Source organism: Podarcis bocagei, assembly GCF_964188305.1.
Source record: "Podarcis bocagei genome assembly, chromosome: 9".
In the NCBI taxonomy this organism is placed as follows: domain Eukaryota; kingdom Metazoa; phylum Chordata; class Lepidosauria; order Squamata; family Lacertidae; genus Podarcis; species Podarcis bocagei.
This window is the reverse complement of record NC_138134.1, coordinates 39,089,021-39,109,307: the sequence shown is the minus strand read 5'-3', so window position 1 is coordinate 39,109,307 and position 20,287 is coordinate 39,089,021. Positions and strand designations below refer to the sequence as shown.

At 44.3% G+C, this 20,287-nt stretch overlaps 1 protein-coding gene across 1 annotated transcript in view; it reads left to right on the top strand.

Moving 5' to 3' along the window:
• The first annotated feature begins 286 nt into the window (after nucleotides 1-286).
• The window catches only part of LOC308594885 (uncharacterized protein), a 45,478-nt gene continuing 25,477 nt past the window's right edge, over nucleotides 287-20,287 (top strand). The window contains exons 1-9 of the mRNA XM_081208394.1: nucleotides 287-470; nucleotides 2,491-2,591; nucleotides 2,674-2,743; nucleotides 3,143-3,273; nucleotides 5,755-5,840; nucleotides 7,310-7,409; nucleotides 10,955-10,998; nucleotides 12,010-12,087; nucleotides 16,692-16,888. Of these exons, the coding sequence (XP_081064520.1) occupies nucleotides 302-470; nucleotides 2,491-2,591; nucleotides 2,674-2,743; nucleotides 3,143-3,273; nucleotides 5,755-5,840; nucleotides 7,310-7,409; nucleotides 10,955-10,998; nucleotides 12,010-12,087; nucleotides 16,692-16,888 (976 nt within the window). The 5' untranslated portion in view covers nucleotides 287-301. The remainder of the gene's footprint in view (nucleotides 471-2,490; nucleotides 2,592-2,673; nucleotides 2,744-3,142; nucleotides 3,274-5,754; nucleotides 5,841-7,309; nucleotides 7,410-10,954; nucleotides 10,999-12,009; nucleotides 12,088-16,691; nucleotides 16,889-20,287) is intronic.

The window sequence follows — 20,287 nt, the reverse complement described above, 5'->3', positions numbered from 1 at the left end:
AAACTCTACAAGGGGAAAAACGACAACCGCAACTCTGGAGAGGGAATGGCGGCGGCCGGCTTCACCAGCCGGATTTCTGCCTGCCACCCACATGGGGGAGAACGGCAGAGGCCGCCTTGAAGAACCGGGAAAGCTGCGGGAACGCGGAACGACACGGCGGCGGCGGCGGCAGAGCCGAGGGCGCCAGAGTCCGGGCGAGGATCCCGGGCGCTGACTGGCGGCGCCCGGCGGCCCTCCTTCTCCGCGCCACTTCCTCGGCCGAGCCCGCCCAGGCCTCGCCTCTCGCCCAGGAAGAAGCACCATGAGCAGCGCCGCGCTGCTGCTGAGGCTCCCGGCGGCCGCCGCCGCCCCGCGCCTCTCGCGGTGGACCAGCAGCCGCCGCTGTTGGAGCAGCGAGCCGTGCGCCCCTCAGGCGAGCCCGGTGCGGGTCGGCTGCGCCTCGGGCTTCTGGGGAGACACGGCGGCCTCAGGTATTACGCAGGGAGCCGCGGCCTTGCGCGCCTGCACCGGGCAGCAGCTCCTCCTGCTGGTTGCCCGCCGGGAAACCCCTCGGACGTGGAGGCGGGAAAAAGAAAAACTCCCTCCGCGCTTTCCCCGGGTATCTGCTCCGCTCCACTCCGCGGAGTTCCCTTCTGAGCCGATCGCGCTGTTGGGCTGCACTTCTCTTGCCACGCTTATGTGGGAGTGTGGGCACCGTTGAATGCAATGGCGCGAGATGCTTTGCATGCCTCGAATATGCCCAAACCGGCGTGCACAGATTCTCGATCTCCATTATTAAGTTCCTGACTCGCTTCTCGCCCCGTTAGCCTTCGCTGCAGTTTTTGCGCGCTTCCTCGCAGACTCTCTCGCCCGGCTTGCTGTCCCTGATCATGCCGTCTGAACATACCTTTGCACTCACTTGCCCTAACAGTGTTCAGTTGCTTGGATTTAGGTTCCGCACAGGCTCACCCCGTTCCTTCTTGGCTTGATTCATTGGAAGTTTGGGGGTGAAATCGGGCCAAAAGATAAAACAGCAGATGGCGCTGAAGTTGCTGCAAGCTTGCGTTGTTTGTTTACTCGCTGCAACCTCTCAGATTACTACATGCAACGATGCAATCGAACCTCAGGACTAAGGAGCATCTATTTTCGTGGGATTTACAGGTCAGCGTGTACTGTATAGGACTGCAGCCTTGGGAGTACCCAAAACTTCTGATCGCCTAGCAACTGTGTAAACACAGTTTGGCATGATGAAAATGAGTACATATAGTTTCGTCTGTAAATGCATGCTGTGAACATGACTCTGAGGCTGCGGTTCTAAACACATGGGAGTAAATCCTGTAAAAAAGGTTAAAAAAAAGGTAAAGGACCCCTGGACGGTTAAGTCCAGTCAAAGGCGACTATGGGGTTGTGACGCTCATCTTGCTTCAGGCCGAGGAAGCCAGCGTTTGTCCACAGACAGCTTTCCGGGTCATGTGGTCAACATGACTAAACTGCTTCTGGTGCAACAGAACACCATGACGGAATAGAAAAGGAATAAAAAGCAGTACTTATTTATCTACTTGCACTGGCGTGCTTTCGAACTGCTAGGTTGGCAGAAGCTGGGACACAGCAACGGCAGCTCACCCTGTCGCAGGGATTCAAACTGCCAACCTTCTGATTGGCAATCCCAAGGGGCTCACTGGAACTTAACTTCTCAGTAACTGTGCGAAGGGTTTGGTTTTCAATGTGACTGGAGGGCGGGACTAGGGAGGAGCTATTCTGGATAAATGAGTCCAAAGTGAAAAGGCATAGTCCAATATAATAAATGTCATGTGGGAACTGATTTGGAGAGCTGCAACATATGTAGCTATGAATGGTGTACTATTAAAATAATTTCCATATGGCATTCCTCAGTTTTGACAACCAACTTAATGGTCACCTTTTACTTACTGTAGACACTTTTTAGTTAGAACATTATTACTCTCAGTATTTGACACTTAAACTTCCTTTTAGTTGATCTTAGCTTTTTACCCATTTCACTTCCTTTGATATTTTTCCACAACAATTTTATACCTTTCTCTGTGACTGTATAGTGTGATCCTAAACTTTTTAGTGTAAAAAGGAGTTGTCACTTCTGGGCAGTTTGCATAGGTACTTGCCCTGTAAGACACTTTTATTACAGAGTAATCTCAGCTTAATTCCCTCAGATTTAATGTGAATAAAAATGCATAGGGCTGGGTTATAAACTAGTTTCAGTTCACCATTCCAATGTAAACGTCCACCGAAATGTCCCTTTTGAGCCAAAATCTGTTGTTAGTGTAATATGCTATCATAGCCGTCCTTGGAATTAAAGGCCAAATTTTTCAGGTTAGTCATGAACTGTGGTCTTGGGATTTGACTTTAAGAATTATTATTAACCCATAGGTTTGTTTGCTGCAAAGCCCATATTCCTGAACTGTTTTGCATTAGATGTTTTTGTAATGTGAGTGTGTTTGTGTTCTTACTAAAGACAGTTTTATTTCTTTGTATTAGTTCCTCAACTACTCTATGGAGGGAAACTGGATTTCCTGGTTTTTGATTACCTTTCTGAAATTACAATGTCTCTACTAGCTACTGCCAAAGCTAGATCTCCAGTGAGTAATTCTTCTGAAGCAAAAATTAAAAACATATTTCTTCTAATAAAAACATTCGCAATTTAATTTTCATTTCTTTTAGGATTTAGGATATACTCCTGATTTTGTATTAACTGCAATGGCTCCATATATAAAGGACATACACAGGAAAGGTATGATTTTGTATTTTATAATGCTGTAATAATTTTAAATTATTTGCAATGTGTGTGTGGGGGGGAGGAGGGTACTTGACCCATGTGCTTGTTTTAAACCTTGGCTTGTAAAACCTTGATTGATTAGAACTGAGCCAAATTCACCTCCAGTTTACAAAAACTCCACTTGCCTGCTCACCCTGGAGCAATTCCTTACTGACTCCCAAGTGACTGTTTAGAGGTCTGTTTTATTCCAGTCAGAGGTATGGATTAGTGCAGCCAGCTGTAATTTGTAGCTAACTTTAAGTAACCATCTGAGTAGAAACAAACAACAGAGAAATCAATTTACACGTGTGCGTACATACATGAGCAGTGTATATACATTGTTCATAATCCTAATTTTTTTTTTGCCTTGCTTAGGTGTTCGTGTTGTAAGCAATGCTGGTGGAATGAATCCTCTTGTCTGTGCTTCTGCACTCCAAGAAGTGGCCAGAAAAGCTGGTGTCGACTTGAAGATTGCTGCTATTACTGGTGATGATTTAATGGGAGAGGTATTTGGATATTTTATTTCCTTAAAAAAATTTAATAGGAAGTTTGGTACTTTTTGTACAGTTTTTAAAACCGCATATATGTTTGTCGTAGAAGCCTGAAGTCTGGTCAGATCCTTAGAGTGTCCATTAAACAAATGTCACCAACATTACACAAATACAGTAGATAATCCATGGAGTTAGGAGACAGTGAGGTCTCCTTTGTCCTTATTCTTCCTCCCCACCGGTGAGGATTCGGGGAATCAGGTCCCTCTCCGATGGCAGCAAAGAAGCAGATAAAAGAAGAGTTCTTATCAATTAGTTTTTTCAATAATCACAGCAAGAGACAAAGGAATGCGGTCTCTCTCTAGAAATGGCATTGCTCCAAGTAAAGTCCCATCCCCTCCATCTCTAATATTCTACGTCACCCCTACGTCGGCTAATCTGAGCTTTCTGCTGCTGAGCTTTCTGTTCTATTAGCCTCAATGCCTGCCTAGTCTTAGGAGAGGGGAGGTCAGGAATGCTTTCCAAAAGCACTTGAGTCTGTCAGCTGTGTCTCCCTTGGTGTTTCCTCTTCCTGCTGTTCCTCTTCCAGTATCTCCCAGCTTCTCCCCTCTGCAGCCTCTGAACTATGCCCTTCTGCAAACCACTGTTCTAAATCTATGCTGTCCTCCTGTCCTCGGGGAGGTTCAGGAGAAGGGAGGGGGGTCCCCACTATTCCTCCTCAGTCCAGTCCCTGACACCACCAGTGTTCAAAACTCCCATTCTGTTTCTAGGTGCATTTTGTGACAAGATAATTTCATTAGCTCAAGCAGTTTCTGAGCTCTGGGCGCAATACTGCACCTAAGATTTCAGATTAAAAGAGCAGAGTGGAAGGAAAGGAGGACCTTTTTCTGCCTCCCCTCTTCCAGCTACTCTCTGAAGACTGGAGAAGAGACCCTCTTAACAATATTAGAGGGGCGGGCAGGGGAAGGACTAGACTATGGGAAAAATGAACATAATATTTTAGTCAAAATAGATAAAAAAATTAAAAAAAATGTCTAGTAGCACCTTAGAGACCAACTAAGTTTGTTCTTGGTATAAGGTTTTGTGTGCATGCACACTTCTTCAGAGGCTTATACCAAAAACAAACTTAGTTGGTCTCTAAGGTGCTACTGGACAATTTTTATATATATATTTCAACTGCGTCAGACCAACACGGCTACCTACCTGAATCTATAATATTTTAGCTGCAGTTCATTCATTTTCAGCTTTGTATTCTTGTTATACAAAAGCACGCCTAGACATTCCATTGTTGCGTCCATAACCTAGGTTTAAGGGGCCATTTAGCTCCTAGCTTTCATATCTCAGTTTCTAACACTGCTCCCCACACCCCGTTTTCTGCCACCTCTGTTGAGATGAACAAAAGTTATTGGTAGCCTGTTGACTACTACCTCACTTCAGCAGTTATTATGATACAAATTTTGCATGGGCTATACTAGCATGTAATAATTTTACTATTTGATAAAGTGATGGCTGCTATTTATGAAAAAAATTCCTTGGGCTAATATTGGTAAACTGCATAACAATGTGAATATTCAAAACAATAGCGCATATTCATTAAAATCGTGGGAATTTTGCCAGTACAGTGGTACCTTGGGTTACATACGCTTCAGGTTACATATGCTTCAGGTTACAGACTCCACTAACCCAGAAATATTACCTCAGGTTAAGAACTTTGCTTCAGGATGAGAACAGAAATCGTGCTCTGGCGGCGCGGCGGCAGCAGGAGGCCCCATTAGCTAAAGTGCTGCTTCAGGTTAAGAACAGTTTCAGGTTAAGTACAGACCTCTGGAACGAATTAAGTACTTAACCCAAGGTACCACTGTAGTTCTGTTTTGATAAACACGGTACTGTACTCATTTCACAACCCTAAGCAAACATATATATTTGTTAATTATTTCCTATCAGATATTTTTGGATAAGGATAAGAGAACCTTACACAATGATGTGATCTGTTAGCACTTACTTTCAAGCAAGATCAAGTGAAAATAATGGGGCTTGCTTTCAGCCACAGGTTCCTGGTATAAAAGCAGCGGGTGGCCTTCAGATGTCAGAATTCTAGTCTTCTAAATGTGCTTGAGTGCTTCCCCTCCCCCAGGCTCTGCAGTGCTGCTCTGTAGAGATTGTTCAAATCATTGTTTGTTAATTTGGTCATCATGGCAAATTATTGTTTTAGAAAATCAGGAAGTATTTAATTAAGTTTTGAAAGAAAACAAGGAGAGGGGAAGCTCTTGACCCTGTTATTTGCTTCCAATTCCCCAAATCATTTAGCCACAATTTCTTGATTAAATGTTGAACACTCTTCTGAAAACAAACCTATTTAGTATCCCCTAACTTAATTTACCTCTTGCAATTGATAAATTTTATCTAGCATTATAACAGAAACATTACTTATTTTCCCGTCCTAGAAATTAGAATTGTAAGTATTTTTATATCACATACATACATTTGGGTATTTTACAGTTAAACAGCATCAAAGAATCTGCCTCAAAAGAGGAGAATGGGAAGCCGTTTCCAGAAAACATTCACAGCATGAATGTATACCTTGGGTAAGATCTTTAAGAAATTCATCTTGTGTTTTTTTTTAAAAAAAAGTTATACGGGGAGCTGCTTTTTAGAGCACGACAATAGCAGTAGCAGTCTGTGGGCTGGGGGCAGCATTGATCACCTACCTTCTGAACACCTGAGTATCACTGCTGGTTCCTGAGAAGGGGAGGGGTGAGGCACGGTATGAGTACAGCAGCACAAGTCTTGGATTGGCTCTTCTACCATGCCTTGTTCTCCACACCTCGCCACTCCCACCTCTAGTGTCAATTTGCAGGGACAGGAAGTGTGATGCCTTAGCTCAGGCATAGGCAAACTTGGACCTCCAGAAGTTTTGGGACTACACCTCCCATCATCCCTGACCGCTGGTCCTGTTAGCTAGGGATGATGGGATTTGTAGTCCCAAAACATCTGGAGGGCTGAGTTTGCCTATGCCTGCCTTAGCTGAAGAGTTACGGCTTCTTTCTATAGTACATTCGTACCTTGGATCCCGAACGCCTTGCGAGTCAAACGTTTTGGCTCCCAAACGCTGCAAACCCGGAAGTGAGTGTTCCGGTTTGCGAACGTTCTTTGGAACCCGAACGTCCAACATGGCTTCCGCGGCTTCCGATTGCCTGCAGGAGCTTCCTGCAGCCAATTGGAAACCACGCCTTGATTTCCGAACGTTTTGGAAGTCGAACGGACTTCCGGAATGGATTCCCTTCAATTTCTGAGGTACCGCTGTAGTTTGAGGAAGGCATTTTAGATATGTGCATACTGTTGCACAACATAGCCAATGGGAAGGAAGTTATATGCCTGATCTTGGGGTCTCCTGTGGGAATGAAGGCGATTCACCCCCACCTTTATCTCATCGCTGGAATGCTTCTTCACATGGCCAAACATTAGCTACTAAAGATAGTGGAAACATTGCCTGTGACAGATCTATTCCTGAACAGTTTTCTTCAGGTATAGCAGAGGATTCTGTGGTAGAAATAGCCACCCTGCTGGTGGAGTTCCTCTCCTATCCAAACCATTTTCAACCTGTAGATCGAGGGGTTAGGATTGCATTTTTAAGGTTCAAGGTTAGACAGCAATATTTTATCAACCCAGCCAAACCTATCCTAACCTTTTAAGGCATTTTTGTATCATTTTATTTTTTTACAGATGGGAATCTGAACCTGAGAGGTGGTGGCTTGTGTAAGGCTGCCTACTGAGCGTGTGTCTGGGGCATTATAAACTCTGGGGCACAAGATCCCTCATTCATCATGTTGTTGCTCTCTGCCTAGTAATATTTTGTTGTGTTTAATATTGAGAATATAATCAATGATTCTGGCTGCAAGATCTTTTCTCTTACCCCTCATTGAATTGAGGGGTTGTTCGTTTAAGAACCCTGTGCTGGATTTAATTTTAAATCTTTAAGATCGAATGTTCAATTATTTTGAAAGGTGAATGAGTAAATCTAGTGTTTTAATGATCAATACTTCTGTTTCTTCAGTGCAAGGCCAATAAGCAGAGCTCTTGACTTAGGAGCAGACATTGTGGTGACAGGAAGATGTGTTGACAGTAGCCTTGTATTGGGACCACTAATTCATTCTGTAAGTGTGAATCAATGCTTCCAAAACAGTTTCTTCCTTTAGGAGTCATCCGTATGAATATTGAACAGGTTTACAGTTTTTGTTATTTAAATTATACGCCCTTGAAGTAAAGTACAATTGTATTTTCATTAGTTTTGATTATTTCAGAGGCAACCAACTTGATGAAATATGCTTATTTAGAAAGTAGTTAGACAGTGATCAAGAGATCAAGAACTAACTTAGCTTTGCAACCCCCTACCTGTCTTTTTCAAACTCTTTTTTTAATAAATGGATGAAATCTGTATATTTCTCTCTAAAACCTAGGTTGAGGGTTCTAGTAGTTTGTTGAAGTTCTAAAAGAACTATGGAGACAAGCAAATCCTCATGTTAACAAGCCAACCTAGTTACTTTTTAGGAAAAAAATGTCATCCATGTTAATGAACTTCCTCTGATAAATCTTTCATCATTATTTAACTACCTTTCTCTCATTTGTAGTTTTTACAGAACAAAAATATTTACAACATGAAAATGATTTCGCTTGCCACAAGGTGGCACAAAAGGTCAACTTTAAACATGTGATTTTTTTTTCATGGGTTAGCAATTTTTTATCTAAATGTCTGGTTAGGCTAAAACAAATTCCTACAAGTATGTAGCTGAGCTGATGCACAGCATCTTTAACATAATCGGTGTAGAAAAAGTCACCAGATGTCAGTTTTTGATTTTGTTTATAAATCATGTCCTTTGCATCGAAAGCCGTGCCTCCAGAGGTTTTGCTATTTATACTGCAGATCCTTACCTATACAAGTTTGATATTTACCAAATGAATTTTGAAAGCTGGCTACATTGTGTCCTGGTTTGCAGATATTGAGAATACTCCTCTTTATATCTGTAAAATGTTCTTCCATTGTTTATTGATGTCTATTTAATCTTCAGGGCACAATTCAGTTGATTACAGGCTCTTTCCCTTGCCATGCATCCATGCAAGTTATCTGCCCCAAGGGGAAGGATAGAACGTGTACCTAGGCATCACGTAGTCCTCACCCAATGGCCTTCTTTTCCTGATAGCATATTTGTGTGTGCATACAAGCAGTGGGAAAATTGGGCTCAACCTACCTCTAGGGTAGGTTGTGATGAACTGTTCTTTGCATTTTAATTTTCAGTGCACCACTTAAATGTACTTCACGTAACACTTTAAATGGGACACAGGTGGCGCTGTGGTCTAAACCACAGAGCCTAGGGCTTGCCGATCAGAAGGTCGGCGGTTCGAATCGCCGCAACAAGGTGAGCTCCCATTGTTCAGTCCCAGCTCCTGCCCACCTAGCAGTTCGAAAGCACGTCAAAATGCAAGTACAGTGGTGCCTCGCAAGACGAAATTAATTCGTCCCGCAATTCTCTTCGTCTTGCGGTTTTTTCGTCTTGCGATGCACGGTTTCCCATAGGAATGCATTGAAAATCAATTAATGCGTTCCTAGGGAAACCGCCTTCAGACCAGGTCCGGGGACAGTCTGTCCCCGGACCTCTTCTGAAGGCTGGGGGGGGGGACAAGGGCTTTTCTTCCCACCCCCAGCATTTTAAAAAACCCTGGGACAGCGGAGGACTTCTCCGCTGTCCGGGGCGATCTTAAAATGCTGGCGGGCGGCATTTTAAAATCGCCCCGGACAGCGGAGGACTTCTCCGCTGTCCGGGGCGATTTAAAAGCCCCTGGGAAGGCAGGCAGGGGGGACAAAGACTTTTGCCCCCCGCCAGCCTTCAGAAGAGGTCCTGGGGGCAGCGGGAAGCGAAGCGCTTCGCTTCCCTGCTTCCCCCCGACGTCTTTTGCAGCAAGGGGCTGCGGGGAGATCGCTATCTCCCCGCAGCCCCTTGCTTCAGAAGAGGTCCGGGGGCAGCGGGAAGCGAAGCGCTTCGCTTCCCCGCTTCCCCCGGACGTCTTTTGCAGCAAGGGGCTGCGGGGAGATCGCTATCTCCCCGCAGCCCCTTGCTTCAGAAGAGGTCCGGGGGCAGCGGGAAGCGAAGCGCTTCGCTTCCCCGCTTCCCCCGGTCTTTTGCAGCAAGGGGCTGCAGGGAGATCGCTATCTCCCCGCAACCCCTTGCTTCAGAAGAGGTCCGGGAGCAGCGGGAAGCGAAGCGCTTCGCTTCCCCGCTTCCCCCGACGTCTTTTGCAGCAAGGGGCTGCAGGGAGATCGCTATCTCCCCCCAGCCCCCTGCGACCCTCCCCCGGCTGGAGAGGTGACACGCGCCTATGGCAGGAGCCTCCATAGGCGCACGTCACCTCTCCAGCTGGGAGAGCGCGTGCGGGGCTAAAGCAGCCCCCTGCGACCCACCCCCGGCTGGAGAGGTGACACGCGCCTATGGCAGGAGCCTCCATAGGCGCACGTCACCTCTCCAGCTGGGAGAGCGCGCGCGGGGCTAAAGCAGCCCCCTGCGACCCTCTCCCGGCTGGAGAGGTGACGCGCGCCTATGGAGGCTCCTGCCCCGCTCGGGATGGCAGTCCCGGCAGGGCAGACAGCTCTGCGCCGCCATCCCGAGCGGGGCGGGACTTAGCGCCCCGCTCGGGATGGTGGCGCAGATCTGCCTGCAGTCCCAGGACGGCAGACAGCTCTGCGCCGCCATCCCGAGCGGAGCGGCGCAGATGTGCCTGCCGTCCCCTGACGGCAGACAGCTTTGCGCGGCCATCTGGAGCGGGGCGGGCTTCTCCCCCGGCTCCCGATGGCCGTGCAGAGCCCGCGCTGATCCCGGCACGGCAGACAGCTCTGCGCCGCCATCCCGAGCGGGGCGGGACTTAGCGCCCCGCTCGGGATGGTGGCGCAGATCTGCCTGCAGTCCCAGGACAGCAGACAGCTCTGCGCCGCCATCCCGAGCGGGGCGGGACTTAGCGCCCCGCTTGGGATGGCAGCGCAGATGTGCCTGCCGTCCCCTGACGGCAGACAGCTTTGCGCGGCCATCTGGAGCGGGGCGGGCTTCTCCCCCGGCTCCCGATGGCCGTGCAGAGCCCGCGCTGATCCCGGCATGGCAGACAGCTCTGCGCCGCCATCCCGAGCGGGGCGGGACTTCTCCGCTGTCCCGGGAAGGCAGGCGGGGGAGCAAAGACTTTTGCCCCCCGCCGGCCTTCAGAAGAGGTCCAGGACCTCTTCTGAAGTCCGGCTGTGGGCGAAAGTCTTTGCTCCCGACCGCCAGCAATTTAAAACAGGTCCCCGGAGATTTCCCTATGGGCTTTCGTCTTGCGAAGCAAGCCCATAGGGAAATTCGTCTTGCGAAGTGCCTCCGAAACAGAAAACCCTTTCGTCTTGCGGGTTTTCCGTCTTGCGAGGCATTCGTCTTGCGGGGTACCACTGTAGATAAATAGGTACCGGCAGGAAGGTAAACAGTGTTTCCATGCACTGCTCTGGTTCGCCAGAAGTGGCTTAGTCATGCTAGCCACATGACCCAGAAGCTGTTTGTGGACAAACACCGACTCCCTCAGCCTATAGAGCGAGATGAGCGCACAACCCCAGAGTTGTCCGTGACTGGACTTAACGGTCAGGGGTCCCTTTATGTTTAAAACTTTAAACCTTTTATTTCTTTTGTAGTTTGGCTGGAAGAGAGATGAGTTTGGCCTTTTAGCATCTGGAAGGTAAACGATTTGACTTTAAAAAATGATAAATGCTGTTAAAATGTAATGCTGTATGAACATCAATTATGTTCTGCATACTTCTAATGGAAACATTACTTTGAAAAACATGAATGCAATGTTTGCTTTCACATTTAATTATGAATACCGTATATCAAATTATTTTGAGTTCCAGTGCAGAAGTGTCATGGCTTCAGGAAGCATATCTGGATCCAATTAAGTTGATGCAGGCTTCTGCATAGAAATCCCCTGTGCTAAATTGCAAATTATGTACAAACAAAGTATGTTGCATGCATAGTTTTTGGTGCTGGATCTACTGTATTTGTGGTTCCTGACAGTGGAGTAGGAACTCTGGATTGATAGACTGTAACATTTGCGAGCTTCCCCAGTGCTAAATTTATCTTTGGACTCTGTGTGTGTCAGACTAGATTTTGCTTTCCTGTTTCACTCTTTTCCTATTGAGGGAGAATGGGAAGGGGGAAGGGGTTGAAGGACTGTCACCCATCCAAAAAGGCAATTGATGCAATTAGGCCTATTAGTAATTAGCATCAACTATCTCTTCAGAGCTATATGAATACTGATGTCACTAAGATTCACTGATTTCATTTGCACTTACTAGGAAAATGGCCTTAGGTCAAAGTCTCTGAAGTTAATGAACCAGAAGTATAAATTAGTTGCTGATATTCCATAGTCGATTTAAGCAGGAGGACTAATTACATGGTAGTAATGTGTTCTCTGACTATCAAACAGATGGAAGAGGCCAAAGAAGCACTCTGTTCCAAGATACGCTAAAGATTATAGAAACTGCCAGTTGATCCATTAAGTTTTGAAACTTTTATCTATTATGTGGGATCCCTTAAGGTCAATTTGACCATCTAACCATGTGTCATATGAAAGGGATATTTTTAGGTTAGCTTTCTTTTCCTTCTGAAAGATTAAAGTTGAATCTGAATGACTGTAAACTAAAGTTTCTGCCATTGAACTAAAATGTATATTACGACTCTCGGTTTTCAGTCTTGCAGGCCATCTGATTGAATGTGGTGCTCAATGTACAGGCGGAATATTTACTGATTGGCATAGGGTACCAGACTGGTATGTTGATTCTATTTTGATAGTTTGATTTGGTTTATGTGGTGAAAATGAAACGGGGACACCTTAAGGCGATTTATCGCTTTTCCTTATGCTTATTTTGTCAGTTTTTTCTCTCAAACTTTTTAGGACAATATGTATCAATATTAGGACAATGTGTATCAGTATATGTGGACAGTCTAAATTATTTTATCAAATTTATTTCATAAAATTTATATACAGCTTGCGTGTAAAAACAAAAACCCAAACTCTCAAAATATATGAATCCCATTTTAGAAATTACTATGCCCCTTTGCTTTTCTCTGTGTTTTTGGAGGCCTAGCCAGGCCAGGCTTAAACATCTGAATGCAATTTTACCTTAATTTCAGCCGTTTTAATTATACTGTGCATTCTTTGCCTCACTGTAACCTAGTTAGCTCCAACCTACCACAGATTCTTTAGAACCATTGAATACAGAGTGTTCTGTTCTCCACACTGTCATCCCTTTTTTTAGCTTGCCTTCTTTTTTCTTTTTTTCCATGACATCTTTATTGGTTTTCAGTTAGTTTACAGCCATCCTTTTCATACACGTCAATATTCACAATAAACAATTGGGCACAATGAACATTCCAACGTTTAACATTTATGCATAAAGTAAAGAGAAAATAAATATTATGTTACTTATCTACTTATTTTGTTGTTACTTTGTTTGCACCGGACTTCCTTCCACCTCTTACTTGGGTCAATGGAATTCTATGTTATATGCCTTTCCAGTTGTATCTAATATTCTATTTACCATCATTCCCGCTGTTTCTACTAGTTATCTTTACAAGAGTCATTCTAGCCCAGTTAAAATTTTTTAATTGCCACAGTAATCTCCCAGATTTTTTTTAATTTACTACAATTGTTGTTGAATTTTTGGTACTCTTGGTCTCTTAACTACCCTGTCAGCTTGTCCATCTCTGCGTATTCCATCAACTTCACTTACCAGTTCTCTTCATTTGAATTTGGGCTCCTTTCCAGTTTTGTGCTAACAATACTTTCGCTGCCGTGGTTGCATGAACAACTTATTCAGATCTTTGGGGATCTCATTCCCCATGATTCCTAAAAAGAAAGCTTCTGGCTTTTTGGGAAATGATAACACTGGGCAACAATTTTTTACTTTTTGAATGTTGTCTAGATTTCTACAATTGATTTAGGGTATTTTTGCACTGCTGAATCAGGAAATGGCATCCGTTTCTCTCCATCAGGTCAGGTTTTTGTGCTATGTTGATTTGAAAAAAATCAGATCTTGTGACAAAATCGATTACATTTTTGTGGCATTATCAGCTGATTTTTGTCAACACATATCATCCTAAATATGTTTTTAAGAGAAAAAAATGTTTTTCCAACAACATATATTGATTGCCTGATAGAAACATTGATTACTGTAAACTGAATGGTGGGCATTGATAAAGGTAAGTACACGTAAATTGCATGTTGCTTCACCATTTTTCAAACTTCAGGGCTTGAACTTCCGTTTCTTGGAACTCCTGGAATGCTCAGTGGCAGGGAGGTCTCTCTTCAGAGTCCATCAGTTGTCAGCCGTCATGACTGCGTCCCAGCGACCCTGATACCTGGTCTCCATCTCTTTCATGTCCTGATGGAATCTCTCCCCCTGCTCGTCACTCATTGAACCCAGGTTCTCAGGAAACCAGTCCATATGTGAAAATAGGTAGTGCATCTTGATGCTCATGTTGCAGCCCAGGTTTCTGAAAGCAGTCAGCATGTTGTTGACAAGTTCTGCGTAGTTTCTGGCCTTACTGTTGCCAAGAAAGTTCTTCACTACCAGAACAAATGCCTTCCACGCTTCCAGTTCCACTTCGTTCATTGAGTTTCCAAACTCTGGATCTCTGATGAGCTGACGGATCTGAGGACCGTCAAAGATGCCAGGTTTCAACTTCTCCATGGTCAATCCTGGAAAAGCCTGGCACAAGTAAGTGAAGCAGTCACCATCCTTGTCCAGAGCCTTGGTGAACTGCTTGATTAAGCCGAGCTTGATGTGCAGCGGTGGGAAGAGTATTCTGTCTCTGTCCACCAGAGGGTCGTTGATGACGTTCCTTTCTTTGCAAGGCACCAATTCCTCCCGCACAGGCCAGTCCTTCTTCGTGTAATGCTGAGCACGGTCACTACTATCCCACATGCACAGAAAACATGGGTACTTGGTGAAGCCAGACTGTTGTCCCAACAAAAAGTTCACCATCTTCAGGTCAACACAAATAAACCACTTATGCTGATCATAACCAATTTTCTCCAGCACATACTTCACCGCTTCATAGTTCTCCTTCAGTGTAGTCGAGTGAGCCAGGAGTATAGAGGCAAACTGGTTGCCGTTGTGTAGCAGAACACATTTCAGTGATTGTTTGCTGCTGTCAATGAACAGTCTCCAATCTTTGGGTTCGTACTGTGGCACTCCAAGCTTGAGCCGAAGCTGCGAAATATCTGCACAGTACACCAAGTCCTTCTCTTCCGAGAAAAAATGGAGGTACTCTTGATGCCTGTTGCGGAAGAAGCTGATGCAAGCACTGTCAGAGAGGAGGTTTTTTTCCCTTCAATCTGGATGCCAACAGTTCGGCAGAGTCCTTTGACAAGCTGAGGTCGTGAACTAGATCATTCAACTCCTTTTGGGAAAATGGATGTGGAGCATCATCTTCAAGAACCACTTCTTCTTCTTCTTCATGTCCTTCAACACTGGAGGCATCTTTGTCACTAATGTCAGGAAGTTCTCCGAAGACAGGCACTGGAATTTCATCACAATGAGCTAAAGGACGACGTGCTGATTGAAGATCAGGATACTTGAGGCTGCTCCGGTTCTTTCTGTTGATCCCAGTCACATCAACAGCGCAGAAGTAGCAGTCAGTGACATGGTTTGTCGGCTCCCTCCAAACCATGGGAATTCCAAATTCAGACTCCTCTTGCCATTGGTCCACCCACGTAGAGCTTCGGTGCATGCCTTGCACACCATGTGTGGCGCCCAAGCTTTATCCTGGTCACCAAGTTTAATACCAAAATAAGCGTGGTAAGCACGCTTACAATTTATGGAAGATTTCGAGGTTTTATGACTTCAGACTGATCCCTTTTCGACATAATCACCCAGAACTATCGGACCTGAATACTTCTTGTCATTAAAATAATCATTTCCAATCAAAACAATTATTCGACATGGCATTTTACCCCCACCAGCTTCTTCTAAAATGCTCCACACAAGCGTACATGTGAACAAAAACGTAAAAAAAGACATGTGGCCATAGCTCAAAAACTTGACCTGATTGAGCAAAACCAAAGTGATTTTTGGATTCAGTGCATCAGATTCGTCCTAAATCAACTGAAAAAACGCAGACAACAAATTTGTTGTTGACCAGTGTAATTTAAACATATTTTTAACTCACTGTAAATTATATCCCAGAATTATCCCATTTTTTAACATCTCCACTGTAATGGGTTTAGGGGTTGCTCGTGCGTAAGTTGCCGCCACTCCTGGCTAGGTTACCTGGTTGAACCCTTTCTGACTGAACAGCCTCTAGCATCTTGACTGTCTCAGTCGCTGGCAGAATCCGTCAGTGGGCGTTTCTTGAACTTCTTCCAGCACAAAAATTCTTTGACGCCTAGTCTCCGCCTAGTCTCCCTGCGCGGAAGCCTTCTGCGCAGGGAGGGTGTGGGCAGCGGAGGACCCGTACTCTCTCCGCTAGTCTCCAGTGAGGAGTCTTGGCGCCTCCTCTCCGATTCCCCCATCTGCCCCCCTTCTCCACTGGTGTTACGCTGATTTCCTTCCCCAGCAAATGGGCTGCCCCTCTCCCTACTGGGACCCTCTCCGGCATCCCTCTGGAGCCTTCCCTCCGCCTCTAGCTCCGATGGCAGTTCCCTGACATCCACCATTCATGATATATTGTTCCTACTGCTTTATTACACTTCCAACACAGATTTGAGTTATTTTTATACATCATTGTCAATTTTTTGGGTATTAAATACCATGGTAAAAAATCTGCATATAATTTTCTTTAAGAGTGTAGCATGCCATGAATTTGAGATTTTTCCCATGCTGAAAGTTGGATGTTATGACCTATATCCATAGCCCATTTTATCATGATTCACTTAACCTCCTCTTCCTTTACTGACCAATCTAGCAGAATTTTGTACAATTTTGAAAGCATTTTCTCCTCATTATAGATCACCTCCTTTTCAAATCTCAAAAATTCTGTTGCAAAGCCTTTCTTTTTATCTCTCCTAAAAACCTCATGCAATTGATAGTATTGTAGCCAGCCTGTCAATCTGCCTTTAATTTTCTCAAAGTTCTTAAGTTTTAATTTTTTAGCTTGCCTTCTGTTTATTTGTCCCCATCTCTGATTTTGGTGCACAAACATTTAATTCCCCAGTTATTTTTCCTTATTTACCATAATGCAGCTGGTCATTTGACTCTTCAAGAGCTTTGAAAACTGTGTGTGTGTTCTATACCCTTTAAAGCTCCTGGTATATGTTTTGGAAGTAGATATATTTTTGTGCCCCCCTAACCATTGCCATGTATTGCCTGTTATTTGGATGCTTATATATTTTCCGAATCAATAAAGTATTCAATGTTTTCAACCCTTTAGGCATAACATCGGTTTCCCCATAGTAGAATGTTCTTCTGATGGAAGTTTTATTGTATCCAAACCACCTAACACAGGAGGCCTCTTGTCTTTTGGCACGGTGGCAGAACAGTTGGTATATGAAATTGGTAATCCTAAGGAATATCTCCTGCCAGATGTCACATGTGACTTCTCTCAAGTTTCCCTTGCTGAAATCCCAGGTTAGTGTCTGCAGAGGGTGTGTACAGACATGCATAAACACAGGATTATGGGTTGAAGAAACAGGTAGAGAGGATAAGGAATCATAGCAAGAACAGTGTGACCCAGGGGTAGTCAACCTTTTTATCCCTACTGCCCACTAATGCATCTTTCTTGATGGTAAAATTTCCTTACCGCCCACCAGTGCTCAATGGAAGGATTCAGCTTGTGCTGTTGTCCCCCCTGCCACCCACCTAGAATCCTGAAACACCCATTAGTGGGCAGTAGTGACCAGGTTGACAACCCCTGGTGTGACCAAAGATGGAGCTGTGTGCCATGAAGCCGAGGAACCAAGAAGTGCCAGGGGGAGCTGATCCCTATCAAAGACCAGAGTTAAACTTGTATGTGGCTACTTGCACATGGCTATGTGGAGAAATGTACCACCTTCCTAGGTTCTAAATTCCAGGCTCATGGAAATCTAAATTAATCTAATTTAAGTACAGGGCTGGTATCAAGGAAGTACATTTGCACCGGCCATGGACCCTAGACTTAGTTTTCAATTTTAAGTGGGTCAATTGGATATTTCTATAGAAAGTTAGAAAGCAAACTGTGGAGGTACAGTACTGGAAGGCTTCGGCACTGGGCAAGCAGCACCTTTGCTAAGGAATTTAATCACTGTTGATAAGTAACCAAAGGAAAGAATTCTGACCACTCCCACTCAGGAAAGGGGCATTCTCAGAGTGGTAGATAAAACAAGAAAACTCTTTGTTGCTGTTAGCCTGTGCTGGACAGAGGATGATACTGGGGTTTATTTGTTTAAGCACTTTCTTCCATGTCCATATTATTTCTTTCCTCCAAGTGTACTGCCTTTAAAGAATAAAACAAATTTGGCTGGCTTTGCTGGGTTTTACTCAAACTTAGTTCCTTCGAAATAAATGAGATCTCCTTCCTACTTAGAAAAATTGGCATCCTTGGTTACGAGGTCAAGGATTTGTGACTGTGGAGAATAGGAAAATAAATCATTACTTTTGTATCCTCATTCATTTTTGCTCTTTGTTTTAGACTACAGTAATATCCATGCGGGTGGCGCTGTGGTCTAAACCTCAGAGCCTCTTGGGCTTGCCAATCAGAAGGTCGGCGGTTCGAATCCCCGCAGCAGGGTGAGCTCCCGTTGCTCGGTCCCTGCTCCTGCCCACCTAGCAGTTCGAAAGCACATCAAAGTGCAAGTAGATAAATAGGTACCGCTCCAGTGGGAAGGTAAACGGTGGTTCCGTGTGCTGCTCTGGTGTCATCAGAAGCAGCTTAGTCATGCTGGCCACATGACCTGGAAGCTGTACGCCGGCTCCCTCGGCCAATAAAGCGAGATGAGCGCCGCAACCCCAGAGTCGTTTGTGACTGGACTAAACTGTCAGGGGTCCTTTACCTTTACCTTTAAGATCCATGAATTCAATAGGGCTTACTGCCAAACAAGTAAAAATGTATAGCATCATGCCGTTAGTGTTAAGGAATTTTTAATGAAATTATACAATGAAAATACAATGCAATATTAATCTAGAAAGATTGTGCGCACACATATATATTTGATAAACAAAAAAACCCCGAAAACAGATACATGAAGCTTCACAAACATTGGAATCAAAAAAGCAATAGCTCTAAGCTTAAAGGAACCCTTTTAAAAATAATTAAAAATACACCTAACCTTCAAATGAACTTTTAGTTCGTAAATGGCCCAACATGACACATTTGAACTCCAAATGAACTTTCACATGAACTTTCAGTTATTCTAGTAGAAATATAACAGATGGGAAATAGGCAGATTTCTCAAATATCTTTAGATATAATTGTTTTGACACGTACACCAGAAAAAGGACTCCAGGCCTATCTACTTTAATTGTTTACTTTACTAAATATTTTGTATGGCAGGATTAGATAAACTAGTTGGTTGAACTAGAGATGCTCTTTTTATTATTTCAGTGGGGAATATGAAGGGTTTTAAAAAACATAATTGGTGTAAGAGCTCTGCTAATTTTGTGATTTTAAAATGTATTTTTCTTATTATAAAAGTTCTAACAGAACTCATGAGCTATAATGAATCGAGCGGCAGGAAGTTATGTTTGTTTAGATTTAAGAACATTTTAAGGAGTAAAGCCATTTCAAAAGTAATGATAAATTGCATTGTCCTGGTACCATTTGGCTTACGATGTTCTTTTAGTGATGGGTTATTTATGAAGAAAAATATTTAATATTATTGCATAGATCTGTTCGTTCATGTACTAATCACATGCTCAGCTGATAAGTGTGGCCTGATAACGCCAAGGTTGCAGGTTCAATCTCCGTACGAGACAGCTGCATATTCCTATATTGCAGGGGGTTGGACTGGACAACCCTTGGGGTCCCTTCCAACTCTACAATTCTATGATTCTTTGAAATAGTTTGAAGTCCTGCACCACTGAAATCAGCAGAGTAGTCTGCCATTTAGCTCTGCTGAGATGGAGGAGAAAACCATGACCTCCTCTGTGTACAAGTCAAGCCTATCGACTTTGGTGATTCTCCAGCTGAAGCCTCTTTTAAGAAAAGACGGACTTGGCCTCAGTTAAGACAAAATGGTCTTGGCTCTAGTTATTTCAGAGCTAAAGTATTCCAGTGCTTTCTGTGTGGAGCTGCCTTCACAAACAGCTTGGAAACTTCATCCGTAGGACTGAAAATGGCATTCAGAACTTAAGTCTGATAACTGGGACTTAGTATTCCAGTTACTTTAGCTACCTGTGTGTTTCCAGGTTCAATTTAGCAAGCTCATCTTTAATTTCCTAAATTGCTCAAGGCCTAGTTGCTTCAGGGGACTGTCTACTCCCATATCATCCTGCCCAGGCTTTAAAATCGTCCTGTGTGCAATCATCAATCGTTGATATACTTGCAAGCATCAAGGGCTGACATGTCCGACATGGAAACCCTGTCACGGCTAAAATGGCCGCTGTTTCTTTAATGCGAATAAAGCTGGGTCAGCATGAGTCAGCGGCCTGCACCAGGTTGTATATATAGAGTAAGAAATGTTAGTTTGGTGGTTGGGGTTGGTTGCTTGGTTGGTTAGTGAAAGCTGGTAGTGTTGGTGTGTACAGTTGGTCAGTCGCTTTTGCACAAAGACTTTTAAGAATAAAAGCAGAAAGCACTCTGCAAGGATATTCTTGTGGACTCTTTTATGCCGACAAGAGTCTGAGGACCAGGCTGAGGAGACAAAGGGAGGTCAGAACCCTTTTCCTTACTTACTTACTTACTTACTTACTTACTTACTTACTAACACTGACAAACCCAGAGTGAGTCAGTTAGATACATGACTAGGTGGGCCAACCATTCAGTCAGATAAGATTTCTTTGCTGAGCTGTTTTCAAAGACGTTGTTTTTACTCATTATTACTAAGGAGTGCA